Source organism: Streptopelia decaocto (genome assembly GCF_964273445.1).
Source record: "Streptopelia decaocto genome assembly, chromosome: 8".
NCBI classification, from domain to species: domain Eukaryota; kingdom Metazoa; phylum Chordata; class Aves; order Columbiformes; family Columbidae; genus Streptopelia; species Streptopelia decaocto.
Window position 1 is genome coordinate 22,378,111 of NC_138662.1, and position 15,397 is coordinate 22,393,507.

A 15,397-nucleotide genomic window follows, 5' to 3' on the forward strand; every position below is an offset into this window, starting at 1 on the left:
TGCTTTAAAGCAGGTTTTTCATGGCACCAGGGTAGTGTGTGTAATAAAGATTAAATTCAGTAATACCTGATTTTAATGTCTGTCTTTTACGGAAAAGCATTTAGAGCAGATTACAACGTGACAGAAATCTGCTGTGAATGGAATATACTTGGTTCCCTTAGAGAAAGTGTTTTACCACGTACATTTTATTAGAAAACAGTGAAACAAGTTTTGTCTTTAACTCCTGGTGGAGCACAAGGTTCTGCCTTGAATGTGAAGTGTTCTTGCAGCTTGGTTAGAAGCAGCTGGCAACCTGTCAAACGTAAAGGCATTCAGTGGACTCGTTAAAGCTTTAGAATGTCGGTATTTGCCCTTTCCAGGGCGCTTTCGGTAGCAGTAAGTGCGGTAATCAAGCAGATTACAGATCAGATCGACGGCCGAGCCGTGAGCCCGCAGCGCGCCGCGCCGAGCCCGCCCAGGCCCCGCCCCGCAGCGCGCCGCGCGAGCCCGCCCAGGCCCCGCCCCGCAGCGCGCCCCGCGAGCCCGCCCAGGCCCCGCCCCGCAGCGCGCCCCGCGCGCCCCCGCGGCCCCGCCCCGCCCGCTGCTCTCGCGAGAGCGGCCCCGCCCGCGCCGGAGCTGCTCGGCGGTACCGGAAGCGGGCACCGACCGCCCCCGTTACTGACCGACCCTCGCTACCGACCCCCGGCCATGGCCGACCCCAAGTACGCCGACCTGCCCGGCATCGTGAGTGCGGGTCGGGGGGAAGCCTGGGGGTCTGAAGGGAGGGGGGGCCTGGGGGCATCGGGGAGTCTGGGGAGATCTAGGGGCGGGGGGCCTGAGGGCCCAGGGGGAGAATGAGGGGTTCTGGGGGTGTCTGATTCGGTTGGAGGAGGAGATCTGAGGGAACGGAGGGGTTCGCAGTGGCTGGGGTGGGTCTGGGGGAACTGTGGGGATCAGAGGGGTTTGGGGGGGGCTCTGGGCCAGTAAACGGGGCATCTGGCGAGGCTGGGGGTGTCAGGAGAAGGGAACGTGTTAGAGGGAGCACCGGTTGGGGTCAGAGGCATTTGAAGTGTCTGGGGGAACAGGTGTCTCTGAGGGGTTGGGAGTACCCTGAACGTTTGGGGTGATTGTAGGAATTGGTAACTGTGAGGACCTGGGGCATTTGGAGATGTTGGGGGGACAGGGGCAGTTCTTGGGGTGTGTGGGGACATCCGGGGTGTCCAGAAGGGATGTGGAGGCTTTGGGGAGTTGGAGGGTGTGGGGGCAGATAGCTGTCACAAGTCCTTGTGGGCTGAGGCGATATCTGAAGCTGTTTGAGGCAGTTGTGTTGATCACAAATAAATAACAAACAGCCGAGGAGAGCTGGGGTTTCACCAGCGCCCATTTGTCCTGCAGGCCAGGAATGAGCCTGACATCTATGAGACCAGTGACCTGCCCGAGGACGACCAGGCTGAGTTTGAGGCGGTAAGGCCTTGCTGGGGCTGTGCTGCGGTGAGAGGGTGAGAGTGCGCCTGTACCCCCACCCCGCAGCCATCCAGCACAGTGGGACTGGCACCGTGGCAGGGAAACGGCTCCTGTCCCCACACGTCCCCCTGCAGTGCCACGTCTTCCCCCGTGGTGAAGTGTCCCAGTGATGCACTACCCCATCTCTCAGCCTGCCAGTGCTTTGGGGGGCCAAGAAGTGAGGGCAGGGTGCAGCCCCTACCCCACACAGGGTGGATATCCCCATCCCCGGTGTCTGCATCCTGCATAATGTGGCCGAGGGCAGCAGAAGTGAGCAGGGCTGGCCAGCCTTCCTGTCCCCGTTGGCTTTGGGCAGTGCCTGCTAGACAGCACACGGAAGACAAGTGCAAACTATTGAGGTGGATTCACTCTCATAAAACGGCTCCAAGTGGTGCTGGGGTCCCACAGACTAGCCCTGTGCTGGAGCTCATCAGACCCAGGCCGCGGCTGTTCTCTGTGGGACTGCCATGTGGTGACTTTGGCGTGGGTTGACACCAGGGGCCTGTCCTCAAGCCTGCTGGTGAGGCAGAAAGCTGATGGGTGCTTGTGGATTGGCCCAAATGGTTGCTCAGTGCCTGCCCCAGATCCCACTTTGCTGGCACATGCTGCCGGTTGGTCTGAGCTGGTGGAGGGGGCGCTGAGCCACGGCAGCACAGAGGCTGGACCCAGCTTGTCCCTGCAGTGCAGGCAGTGTGTGTGGGGCGCACTGGGCGCCCGGCCCCGATTCTGAGAGGGAGCAAAGAGATCCCTTGTGAGATCCAGGGTGGCAAGACACACTGAAATGGATTGTTTCCACCTAAAGTTGCCCCTGACAAGCCTCAGTCACACCGAAATGGTGCCTGAGAGTAGAGCAGTGACACACCAGTGATTCCCCCAGTGTTTTCCCTTCCTTGTGGCCCCTGCTGCAGACAGGAGGTGAAGGGTTGTTGGGGTTTTTACTTCCTGTAACCTCTCCTGGGAACCCCTCACGCAGCTTTGTTGTGTTTCTTGGCTCTCATGCGCTGAACTGACCTGAGTTTTCTCACCGCTTTTCCCCTCCCTGCTCCTCCCCACCTTGCCTGGATGCTAGTTTGCACAAGTAAGCTGGTTCACCACGGCTGGTTCTGCATGCCATTTGGGGTGGATTTTTGCATGCAGATGTGCACAGGGTACCACAGCCTCCGCCTGTTGCTGTACCACCTGGTCCTGGCTGTGGCTCACTCCACTGTGGGGCACAGGCAGCTGGCAGTGGCTGGGCATCCTAGGGTGCAACGTTGTGCTGCTGCTGCCTCCCTGCTCTGCCTTGCCCTCTTTGCATGTTCTCTGCCTGACTGCACGTGCTGCACTCCTTGTCCTTTGGGACCTCCATGGACCTCCTGGCCTCCCCATGATGTGTCTTGGCTATGCTGTACTCCTGCCCTGGCAGCCTCAGGCCTCTCCACAGTCATGCTGCCTGCGCAGAGGGCTGCCACCCAGGGCTGGTCACTACCGTCCTGCCGCAGCCCACCCTGCCAGGCTTTGTGGCACACTGCTGGGCTGGGCAGGATGCAAGCAGGCAAGAGAGGGCGTGCTGAGCCCTCATCCCTGCTGCCAGCACAGCATGGGGCTGACTGCTAAGCAGGTGACAGCTCATGCCCCTCTAGGGACTTGCATTGGGCTTTTGTCCCCCCAAACTGCAGGCAAGGCCTCCATCCTACCCCCAAGAGACCCAGCGACCTGCCAGGCACTGGGCTGCTCCATGGGACCTTGTCCTGTCCCAGGCTCTGCTCACATCTTCCCCCAAGGTAAAAGAAGAGCTGGAGCAAGGTTATCAAAGCTGGGGCTTGACTGCATCACCCCCAGACTCTGGCCACATCCTGCTCCCATGCTTTCTCTGGACACCTTCATCAAGCCTTGTGGTGGCCATGAACAGCATGTCCCCAGCTGCACCTGAGTGTCCCACCAAGGGGTCCAGCATGCTGCTGCCCCCACTCTTGCAGCCGCTGCCTTTGCCTCCACGCTGGTGGCCCTGCATCCCACATGGCTCCTGAGCCCTCACACAGGGCTGGTGGGGCCACCCTCGTAACAGCCTTGGCGCAGGGATGTGGGTGATGGTGGGCCATGCATGGGACAGACCTTCTAACGTGGTTTTTGTCTCTCTCTCCCCCCCTCTCCTCCTAACCTTGCTCTGACTTTCTCACCTCTGGGAAACGCAAGGAGCTGGTAAGAGCCCGTCTGTCGGCCACTGTAACACTGCACTCTGTTCACAGGCACTCGCTGCTGCCTCCCCTCAGCCAGACAGCCCCCCTAACACTGCTAGCGCTGCTCCTGCTGTTCTCACTCCTCTTGTCCATCCGCAGTGCGCCAGGGCTCCCCAAAAGTGCTTCAGGCCACAGCCAGGCACAGGGGCTGAAGAGGGGCTACCATGGCCCAGGGCAGCAGGTGGGGGAGTCCTTCAGGTGCCTCCTTGCAGGGCCCAACGGGGTCAGGGCCCCCTCACTGCAGTGGGGCGTGAGGAGAGCCCGGACTCACCATCTCACTCACCTTGCCAGGTTCTGGGCAAAGCCTCTTTGGTCTTTGAGGGGCTGAAGTCCCGCAGCTCCCCCAATGTCCCCGGGATAGCAGGAGCCACTCTAAGATACAGCTGTGGGGCAGTGCTAGCCCTGCTGTGCTGGAAGAGGCTCCAAGGTGCTCACAATGTGCATGTGCTCAGCAGCAGGTTTCCTGATACTGGTTGTGGGGCTGCCAAAAGGTTTCAAGGCTCAGTGTACACTTGCACCTCTGGCCCTACTGCCTGGCCCTCATGGGAGGGTTTTGCTGCCTGCCGTGCCGGGCCAAGCCAGGGGTCTGATGTCCCCACTCTAGACCCTGGGCCTGTGCCACATCTTGTACAGCCTTCGCTGCCCCAGCAGACCCTTTGTGGGGTTCTGTCCCTGTCTGTCAGTCCTTGGGGGCTGCCTTCACCTCCCCACTCGGTTACTGTCCTCCCTCTCTTCAGCACTGGCTCCAGACGGATGCTGGTGCTGCAGGGAGGTGGCAGCTCTGCCAACAAACCCTCACAGCTGCCTCATTCCTGACACCAAGTGTTGTGTTCAGGAGGAGCTCACCAGCACCAGTGTGGAGCATCTCATCATCAACCCCAATGCTGCTTACGAGAAGTTCAAGGACAAGCACCTGGGTACTGAGGGAGTGGGTAAGCCAGGGATTGTGGGAAGGGTGGGCTATGGGAACTCCAGGTCACTGAGCAGACCTCAGGGCACAGCTGCCCTGGATATTTTGGGGTGACACCCTGCTCTTCCTCTTCCAGATTTCTCTGATCGCATCACCAAGACCAGGAGAACGGGTTACGAGTCTGGGGAGTATGAAATTGTGAGTCCAGAGTATGTGGGGATGTGAGCCAGTCATCCCTATTAACTCCACAGTGATGTCCCTGCCCAGGCCCACAAATCACACAGAATCACAGAAGGGCGGAGGTGGGAAGGGACCTCTGGAGGTCATCTGCTCGAACCCCAGTGCTCAAGCAGAGCCACCTAGAGCCAGTTGCGCAGGACTCTGTCCAGATGGCTTCTGAATATCTTCAAGGATGGAGACTCCACCACCTCGCTGGGCAACCTGTGCCAGTGCTAGGTCACCCTCTCAGTAAAAAAAACCTTTCTTGATGAGGGGGAACCTCTCATGCTTCACTTGTGTCTCTGGTCCTGCCACAGGGCTCCATCCTCTTGGCACTCTCCCTTCAGGTATTGATAAGACCCCCCTGAACCTTCTCCAGGCTGAACAGTCCCAGCTCTCTCAGCGTCTCTTCACAGGAGAGATGTTCCAGCCATGTCAGCATCTTTGTGGCCCTTTGTTGGGCTCTCTCCAGTATGTCCATGTCTCTCTTGTACTGGGGAGCCCAGGCTGGACAGTGTTCCAGGTGTGACCTTGCCAGTGCTGAGGAGAGGGCAAGGATCCCCTCCCTCTACCACAAGACCTCTAATGCTGCCCAGGACCCTATTAGCCATCTTTGCTGGATTGTGTTTAGCTTGGTGTCCACCAGCACCTTTTCCACAGAGCCACTTTCCAGCTGGGTGCCCCCAGCATATACTGGTGCCAGGATTGTTCCTCCTTAGGAACAGGACTTTTGCACTTCCCCTTGTTGAACTCCATGTGGTTCCTGTTGGCCCATTTCTCCAGCTTGTCCTGGTCCCTCTGGATAGCACCACAACCCTCCGCCATCGCAGCCACTCCTCCCAGTGTGGTGTCACTTGCAGATTTGCTAAGGGTTTATCCTGCCCCATCATCCAGATCATTAAAGAAGACATTAAAGAGCATCAGACCCAGCATCGACCCCTGGGGTACACTGGTTGTTACTGGCTTCCAGCTAGACTTTGGGATGATGATCACCACCCTCTGGGTCTCACTGTTTGGCCAGTTTCAATCCACCTCTGGGCTTGCTCATCCAATCCAGACTTCAACAGCTTCTCTTGGAGGATCTTACGGGAGACACTGTCAACGGCTTTCCTGAAGTCCAGGTAGACGATACCCACTGCACTTTCCTTGTCTGCCAGGCCAGTCATCTCATTGTAGAAGCTTATGGAGTTGGTCCAGCATGACTTCCACTTCGTTGAAGCCGTGCTGATTCCTCTTGATGATTTTGTTATTCACATGCTTGGAAATGGTTTCCAGGAGTTAGCTGCTCTATCACCTTCCCAGGGAATAAGGTGCAGCTGACTTCCTGTGGTTCTCTGAGTCCTCCTTGACCTGCTTGAAGATGGGGCATGACATTCACTTTCCTCCAGTACTCTGGCATTTCTCCCAGTCACTGTGACCCATGAAAGATTATTGAGAGTGGCCTTGCAATGCCATCAGCCAGATCACTCAGCCCTCGTTGAGGGATCAATTTTGCAATCAGAATTGGGTAAAATAATATTAAACCTCAAACATGTTTGTGTCAGACAGGTTTTGTGGATGTGCTGACCTCTTCTGGATACACGACCCCTCCAACCACATAATGAAGCTCAAATGATTCTGAGCGATGCTGCTGCCTTCGTGACAATATCAAACCAGAATAATTTCAGTATTTTTCTCCTGGCAATTCTTCCAGTCCAAGAATTCCTGTAGGGCCACCCCCTGCCCGCAGGCTGTCGTACAGACTCTCTTATCTAAAGGGAGTGGTCGCTGGGGAGGAGCAGGGCAGCGACAGGGCCTGGCTTGTGCATCTCCCATCAGCCAGATTCCCTCAGCCCTCTTGGCTGCATCACATCTGTGCCCATGGATCTGTCTGTGTCCATTTTCCTTAAGTATCCCTTGACCTGATCCTCTTCAGCCAAGGATATGTCTGCCTTGCTGTATCCTTCCCCCAGCCTCTGTGACCTGGGATCCCTGAGGGTTGGTCCGGCCAGTAGAGATGGAAGGTGAAGGGGACCTTTAGTGCCTTGGCCTTTCCTATCTCCTGTGTCCCCAGGTTCCTCACCTCATTCAGCAGCAGGTGGCCATTCCCTCTCATCATTCTTCTGTTACCTGAGAGCTTACAAAAGCCCCTCATGTTGCCTTAGATATTCCTGGCCAGGTTGAGTTACATCTGGGCTTTGGCTTTCCTACACTCGTTCCTGGCTGCACAGCAATGTCAGTCTCAGGTTCCCTGTCCCTGCTCCAGCCTCTGCCTCCTTTCCTTCTGTGTCTGGGTTTGGTCAGAAGCTCCTGTTCACCCAGGTGGCCTTGTGGCTTTTTTGTCTGATTGCCCACTTGTTGGGATGGAGAGCTCTGGAGCTTGGAGGAAGTTATCTTTGAACATCAACCATCTTTCTTGGCCCCCTCTTCCCTCCATTGCCTGATCCCAGGGGACTCCTCCAAGCAGATCTTTGAAGACACCAGTCTGCTTTCCTGAAGCCCAGGGCTGTCAGCCCCCTCCTCCCCACCCTCAGCACCCTGAACTCCACCAACTCATGATTGCTGCGCCCCAGGCTGCCTTTGACCGCCACATCTCCAACGAGCACCTTGTTGGTGAAGATGAGCTCCAGCAGAGACCCTCTCCTCGCTGGTGCACTTAGGAGCCTCCTGGGCTGCTTATATCCTGCTGTGTTGTCCTTCCAGCAGACATCTCTGAAGTGCCGTATGAGGACCAGGGCCCACAAACACGAGGTTGCTCCTACCTGTCTGTTGAGGGCCCCATGTACTTGTTCTTCCTCATCAATCCCTTTTTGTGCCTTTTTGCGCAAGTATGGGCAGGCACTGAGAAGTACCAGCATCCAAGTCACCACCTCCCCTGCCCTGGGTGCCTGGTGCCACAGGTGTTTTGTGAACCTCTGCTTGACCCCCAAACCTGTTCCTCTCTCCACAGCTTGGTGAGGGTCTTGGTGCCAAAGAGACACCCCAGCAGCGATACCAACGGCTGCAGCATGAGGTACAGGAGCTGGTTAGGGAGGTTGAGCAGATCCAGGTGAGCATTGCCCCTGGCGTGGGGGTCAGTGGGGAGGTTGTTGCAGTGGTGTGACACAGTCACATTTCCTCCCCAACCCACAGAGCACGGTGAAGGAGTCAGCAGCAGAGGAAGAGCTGACACCCATGGCCTTGGCCAGACAGGTTGAGGTCCTGAAGCAGCAGTTGCTCTCCAGCCACCTGGAGAAGCTGCTGGGTCCTGCCGTGGCCATAGACTTTGCAGACCCCAACGGTGCCGTGGCCAAGTGAGTGGGGTCCCAGGGTCCCAGGGCTGCAGCCTGGGGAGCACGGGGAGGATGTCAGCACCCCCCTGCCTTTTCCCCATGCCCAGACGCCTGCTGCAGCAGCTGGAGGTGGTGAAGTGCAGCAAGGCGACACCAGGGAAGAGCCCCGCCAAAGGCCCAGTGCCCACCAGAGATGCTGTCACCTTTGAGCTGTACTGGAGGCCGGAGCAGGACCAGTTTGCCCAGACTGCCAAGGTGAGCATGGGGAGAGGGAGGACACTGTTTCTGACTCCAAAATGAGGCATCCTGCTACCTCACCCTCCTCATCTTCCCCCAGATCGCAGAGCTGGAGAAGCGGCTGGCACAGCTGGAGGCAGCAGTACGGTGTGAGCCCCACAGCCAGGTGAGGGCCCAGGGGCTCCTGCCCTGCCACTCTCCTCCCCCCCATCCTGCCCCACTGATGCAGTTTACTTCCCCACAGAATCCGTTGTTGGTCGGGCTGAAAGGCACCAGCCTCGTGGTGAGTCAGGCGGAGTGGGGGTGCATGCAGGGTCCCTCTTCCCCCACCCCACACCCGCATCACTTGGCAGGGGCAGTCTGGGAGTGCTGCCATCTGCTCCCCTCACCCTGCTGTCCATCCCAAGGAGACCATGCAGGTCCTGCAGGCCAAGGTCAACATCCTGGACGTGGCTGTGCTGGATCAAGTGGAGGCCCGGCTGCAGGTGAGGGGGGACGGAAGGAGGGAACTGCATGGTGGGTGTCACAGGGCTGTGGGGGGTGCACTTACCAAGGCTGTGAAATCGAGGGTGGGCATTGTTGGATTTGGGGGTCTCACATCTGCTTCCTGCTCACCAGAGCGTCATGGCGAAAGTGAATGAAATCGCCAAGCACAAGGCAACTGTGCAAGATGCCGACACCCAGAGCAAGGTAAGAGCTGGTGGGGAGGGTCCCCCTAAGGCAGCCCTGGCATAGTGGGGGATAGATTGAGCCCTTCCTTCAGACTTGCTCACCCCCACTCTCCTTGCCCCATCCCATCTCCTAGATCCACCAGATCTATGAGATGATGCAGCGCTGGGACCCTGTGGCCAGCACCCTGCCTGATGTTGTGCAGAGGTTGGTGACCCTCAGGGACCTGCATGAGCAAGGTGAGGGGCTGGATGGGATGTTGGAGACAGTGTCGTGGTGTGCCCAGGGATATCCTGGGGGGTCACTGCTTCCCTCCCCAGCCCAGCAATGAGCTTTCTCCTTCCTCCCAGCTACACAGTTTGGGCAGGTCCTTGTGCACTTAGACACAACACAGCAAGAGATAGCTGGTGCTCTGAAGGACAACACTGTGCTGCTGGCAGAGGTTAGTCCCACCAACACCCGATGGGGTGGAGTGAGGTCCCCATCCTGCTCCCCCACTCACTTTCCCCTCTCACCCCTACAGGTCCAGAAGACAATGAAAGAAAACCTGGCCATTGTAGAGGACAGCTTTGCAGACATAGACACCCGCATCAAGCAGCTGCAGAAGTGAGAGCACCCTGGAGACACCACCCCTACCATCGGGCATACCTACCCTGTCCTAGGCCCTGCAGCCGCCTGGGAACGACTCCTTCCCTCCACAGGTACCAGCCCCGCTTGTATATAGCCTGGCTCTGCCCCCCTGCTCCGTGTGGGGGCTGGAGGGGTCCACCTCACCTCTGCATTCCCACTTGGGGACGGGGAGCTCTGTAGCCCCCCCAATAAACAGCGCAGCTTAAAGTGCATTTGTGTCAGCATCTGCTTCAGGGTGTGCAGCGTGGCCCAGCGCTGGGTTTTAAATACATCTTTTAATGGTGCCTAAAGCCCCCATCCCCCCGCAGGCTTCTCGTGTCACTAAACCCAGTTGCTCTGTGGGAAACTTGTGACCCATGGGAAACGTCCTCACTGCCAGCTGTGGGACAGGGTTTTTTTCTGTGTCTGTATGTGGGAATGAACCTGAGTGGGTGGGGAGAGCCTGGGGCAGGGGCACATGGCCCCCCCAGGCTGGCAATAATGATTGCTGCTGGTACCGGAGACAGAAGGGAGAAGCCTTGCATTTGGTGAGTGAGAACCTCGTGCTAAACTCAGCCTGAGTGGATCCAGCTGTGGGGTGGAGACACCCCCAAGCTGAGGTAATGGAGGGCAGCTGTTGTGGCAGAGCTGGGATGATGATCTTATAATTGGTATTTAGGTTAGAAGCAATGCTGTAAGGTCACATTTTAAAATATATTAAGAGACTAAATGGAAATAGTTGCTTGTTGTTGCATCAGCACCAGCAGAAATTTTTAATTATTCTCAAACTGTAATACAAATCATCTAATTCCTAATGTTATTTATCATGTTTCTGTGCCTAGTCAGCTTTGTTGAAAAGTTTCTTACTGTAGAGAAAGTTCAAATGGTTGTTGTTAGTGCAGATGTTTTCAGTAGTTCGGTACCTATAAATGGTAACAGTAGGCACTTCATTATTTAGTACTATCACACTGTGAGAGCTGGCTAACAAAACGTACAGCATCTCTGAATAGGCTGGAATGTTCATCTCGTGCTTTTTGGCAAACTTTGTACTTGGATGATGATTTGCAAGACCATGCTTGTTTCAATTAAAAATTCCAAGAAATTGCTTTAGTAATACTGTTGAGATACATTGTATGGTTTGTATTTGCCTTTCAGTTAAACAGAACTGAAGTGTAATACCCAGGAAGCCTGAAGTGATTAAAATCGTGCCTGAAGAGGGATGTTATGTTGTTACAAGATAAAATAACTCAGCTGAAAAAAAAAATTGGAGGGAGGAAAAGAACGGTGAGGGTTTGTCCCCTTCCAGCCTGTGGTGTGCTCCCCCTGCCCTCGTGGCAGCTGTGGGGCAGCCCTGTGTCCCTGTGCTGGCACAGGGGAGTTTGAGCTTTTCTTTTGTTTCATGCTTTAGTTAATACCTTAGGATAGAACTGTATCCCTGATGTTTAGCAGAAATAGAGGATGATGTTTATGATTTTACTGTAAGCCTGTCTTTAAGAATAATACGTAAAAGTTTATTTTATTCTGCAGTTTACTATGTACAGGTGTACATAGCGTCAGTGTTGCTGGGGTGGGGGCTCAGGGGTCGGCGGGGGGTGCGTAGGCGGGGGGCAGCACCCGTCGGGAGTGGGCGCGCACCCAGGGGTGCTGCAGCACGTCCCGCAGGGGCAGGCGCTGGGCCGGGCTGCGGCGCAGCAGGCGCGAGATGAGATCACGAGCACCCTCGGGCACAGTGGAGGGGAAGTGCAGGTCCACCTGGCAGGGATACAGAAATGGAGGGGGCGTAAGGACCCCCCCCCACCCCAGCACTGGGGTCCCTGGACCCCCCCAGCTGTGGGTCTCCCCCCACAGTAAGAGTGGGGGTTGTGGGGCAGGGGATGTGTATGTGGACCAAAGGGAGGGTCCCCATGGCAGGGAGATCTGGAGGGTATGTGCTCCCTAAATGTGGGTGTCTCTGTGGCACGGTTCTCACTGTGAGAGCACAACATCTGAGGCTGGGGGGTGCTCTGGGGTGCTTGTGGGTCCCCGGAGGTGCTCCCCAGGGTGGGTGGGTATCCCTAGGGCGCAGTCCCCACCTTGGTGATGCGGCGGTAGGTCTCAGCATGGGAGGGGCTCTCGAAGGGGGGGTGCCCAACCAGCAGCTCATAGCAGAGCACCCCCAGGCACCACAGATCCACCTTCTCGTCGTGTTCGCGCCCCTCCACCATCTCGGGGGGAAGGTAATCCAGCGTCCCGCACAGCGTCCTCCGCCTGGGGGGGCACCTCATGAGGAGACAGCCCCATGTGTACATGCACCCACCAGCTCTCCAGAGGTACGTAAATGCAGTTCTGTGTTAGGGGGAGCCCCCCATTGGCATGTTGGGGCCCCTTGGGGTGCTTGGTGGTCATTGTCCCCTTTCCCCCTAGGTTGGTGACACCATCCCCAGGGGGTGTCCCTGTCCCCACAGGGTGCCCCAGGAGGGATCCCCATTGAGCCACCCCAGCCCTATAGGGCCCCCTCCCCAGCCCATACCAGAGGGAGGGCATGTGCGCAGACCACCCAGTCAGTGATCTTCAGCTCCTCCAGCCCCATCAGGTGCTCCCCCAGATCCATAGGGTCCCCCACAGACCACCCAGGGTCCACCACAGCTGTACCGGAGGGAGGGGGCGTGCACAGACCACCCGAAGTCGGCAATCTTCAGCTCCCCCATCAGCCCCAGCAGCAGGTTCTCAGGTTTGATGTCCCGGTGAATCACCTTCTTCCCATGGCAGTACAGCAGCGCATCTGCCATCTCCTCCATCAGCTGAGGGAGCCAAAATGAGGCGGGGGTCAGGGCACTCCTAAATCCCTCTGTGCCATCCCAGGGTCTCCCACATCCTCCCTGGCTGCACAGGGGCTGGATGCCATGGTGGGGCAGATAACAGATCCTCTATCACGTGGGGGCTCAGGGCACCCTCACACCCCACAGGGTCCCCCACTGAGCAGAGCGTGGCCACTGTGGGTGGGGCAGCAGCTCCTCTATCAGCTGGGCATGGATCAGGACACCCTAAAACTGACCAGGGGGTCCCCAGGACCACAACACTGGTCCAGGGGGACCTCAGTGTTTGGGGCTGGTCAGGGCGCCAGACACCCATGTGTGGGGGTGACCCTGGTGTCTGGGGAAGTTTCAGGGTGCTCCATTTCGGGGTGACCTGACCGTGGCAGTGCGGGTGGCATCGAAGCGGCCTTGGCGCTGCAGCTCCTTGTAGAGTTCCCCCCTGGGCGCGTACTCCAGGATGAGGAACACCCGCCGCTCATCATGGAAGTAGTTGTAGAGGCGCAGTATGTTGGGGTGCCTGAGGGGAACAAGGACACACAGTGAAGCTCCAGGACCCCCCCACTACCACCCCAGGGTCTCCAGTGGCACCCACCATCACCCATGGGATCTTGGTGACCCACACTCAGTGTCATCTAGGGGACCTCTGTCACCTAGAGGACCCCAGTGCCACCCACCATCAACCCAGCAGAGCCCCAGGACCCAACCCCCACCATCACCCAGGTGACACTGAGACTCCCTCATTGTCAGTCCAGTGCCATCCACTACCACCTGAGGTGGGGGGGAGAGTGGGTGGGTGTTCCAGGACCCCTCACTATCATATTGGGGTCCTCAGGCTTCTCCCACTGTCACCCAGTGGGTCCCTGAGTGCCACCTCATCGAGCTAGGGTCCCACCAGTGCCACCCACCATCACCCAGGAGGTCCCTGGGACCCTACCACCACCACCCAGGGTCCCCTGCCTCCCCCCGGACACCCGCATGCTTGTGTTTCCTGACTGTAGGTGGGCCATGATCTCGATCTCTCGCCGCAGCTGGTGCTCCACCCCTTCCTTCTCCACCTGGGACTTGAAGAGGACCTTCAGGGCCACTAAGAATTTTGTGGTCCGCTCCCGTGCCAGGTAGACACTCCCGAACTTGCCCTTCCCCAGCGGCCGCCCAATCTCAAAGTCATCCAGAGTGAAGGTCCGTCTGCAGGGTGGGGAGGCAGAGACATATGATAGTGGGGGCGCTCCATCATGGGGGACACCCAGCACCTGCACCCCTACGTAGTCAACACCAACCCCAGTGTCACCCATCAATGCACAGGGGTCACAGGACCATCCCACCATCACTCTTGGGGGATCTCCGGGACTCCTCCCTCCTGCAGTGTCATACTGGGGTTCCCCAGTGCCACTCAGGGTGTCCTTGGAACCCCCACAATCACCCCAGGGTCCTCAGGACACCCCACAGTGCCACTCACTATCACCTAGGAGGGTTCTCTGGGACCTCCCTCTCTGATCATACTTGGGTCCCCAGCAGCCCTGCTCTTTACCCCAGGGTCCCCTCAGTGCCACCCACCATCACCCCGGGCCCCCTCCCCCCACCAACACCCCAGGGTCACCGCCCCCCCCCCCCACCCCGCCACATCACCAAGAGGGTCCCAGGATCCCCTCCCACTGCCCAGGGAGTCTCTGGGTCCCGTCCCCCATGCACTGTCATACTGGGGTCCTCAGAAGCTCCCCAGGACACCCACACTAGCTCCAGGGAGTAGTTGGAGACACCCAGTGCCACCCAGTGGGTCCCTGGCAACCCCTCATCACCCCAGGGTCCCTAGGACCGTCCCACATATCACCCCAGGGTTCCCAGTTTTGCCCATCACTCCGTGGGTCCCTGCTGACCCCCAGACCTCCCCAGTGGCACCCCCTCTCGCCTCTCCCCCTCACTCACTGGGGTGGAAGAGAGGCTGGCAGGGCAGTGGGCTCCAAGGGCGCCTGCTCGACTCCTGCGGGACAGAGGTGTCAGCTGGGGAAACCCCCGAGGAACACCCCCGGGGGTCCCCCATAACCCTACATGGGACCTGAGCATCCAGGTGCCTCGCTAAACCCAGGTGCTCGGTATGTCCCTCCCAAGGGCCACTCCTCCCGAAGGAACCCAGGCGTCTGGGCCCTCCACTCCCAAGAGATCCCTCCTCCCAAAGGGACCCAGACCTCCCAAGCCCCAGCTCCTCCCCAAGGGACCCTTTCATCCGCCCCCCTTCCTCCCTCGTGAGCCCCAACTTCCCGCCCCGTACCTGGCAGGGCCCTGGGCTTGCCGGGGGCCAGGCCGGCGGCTTTCGGGAGCAGGGCCGGCTCGGAGGCGGGGGGGTCGGAAGCGGGCGGGTCCTTACAGCGCACCGGCTGGTGGGCCGGAGGGGCCAGCGCCCCGCACTGCCGGCAGGGTAGGGATCACCGGGGGGACACCCCGCCCGGGGGTGGGGGACACCTCCAAAGGAGACCCCAACACCCTCCAGGGACAGGTCATGCCCCCCCGCCCCCCAAAAGGGCCCGGGGTAAAACCTGAGCCACCCCAGGGACGGGGACCACCCCCCCCAGAGAGGGCAGGAACCACCCTGAGGGTACCCCTGGAGATGGGGGCCCAGGGGGCACCCCGAGACCCCCCCATCCCAGGGACGGGGCACCCTGAGACGCTCCCCCCGCGAAGGGAACACCCTGGGAATGAGGAGGGGGAGTCACCTTGGCCAGGCGGGACAAGTTTGGGTTCACGTTCTCCTTCTGCGCCATCCTGGGGACAGAGGGCACAGCGTCACCACGAGACCCCGCAACACCCGCAGAGCGCCCGCCGGGCCGCGCGTCCTTACCCGCCGCCTCAGCGCGCGGGCTCTGCACCGTGCGCCGCCGCCGCGTTTCAAATCTGCCACTCTCTCTCCCATTGGCTGACACTTGCCGCGCGCCGCTCGTCCATTTGCCTCTGGTGGGGATAGTTCCACCCCTACCCACAAGCCCCCACCCGCCGCGCTTATGCCGTTTCTCA

At 58.7% G+C, this 15,397-nt stretch overlaps 2 protein-coding genes across 2 annotated transcripts; one reads left to right on the top strand and one right to left on the bottom strand.

Annotated features, from left to right (window-relative positions):
- The first annotated feature begins 570 nt into the window (after positions 1-570).
- On the top strand, positions 571-10,710 carry LOC309443187 (dynactin subunit 2-like). The gene is made up of 14 exons (XM_082059926.1): positions 571-723; positions 1,375-1,443; positions 4,537-4,633; positions 4,748-4,809; positions 7,760-7,858; positions 7,942-8,102; positions 8,189-8,336; positions 8,419-8,484; positions 8,563-8,601; positions 8,726-8,803; positions 8,937-9,008; positions 9,124-9,226; positions 9,338-9,429; positions 9,511-10,710. Exons 1-14 carry the CDS (start codon positions 688-690, stop codon positions 9,595-9,597), a joined length of 1,209 nt encoding a protein of 402 aa, XP_081916052.1. The 5' UTR covers positions 571-687; the 3' UTR covers positions 9,598-10,710.
- A 375-nt stretch (positions 10,711-11,085) lies between these two features.
- Positions 11,086-15,266, bottom strand: LOC309443188 (aurora kinase C-like). The gene is made up of 8 exons (XM_082059927.1): positions 15,100-15,266; positions 14,658-14,793; positions 14,315-14,369; positions 13,385-13,576; positions 12,770-12,908; positions 12,228-12,376; positions 11,669-11,843; positions 11,086-11,348 (listed from the first exon to the last, which is right to left on the bottom strand). Exons 1-8 carry the CDS (start codon positions 15,145-15,147, stop codon positions 11,172-11,174), a joined length of 1,071 nt encoding a protein of 356 aa, XP_081916053.1. The 5' UTR covers positions 15,148-15,266; the 3' UTR covers positions 11,086-11,171.
- Positions 15,267-15,397: the final 131 nt, after the last annotated feature.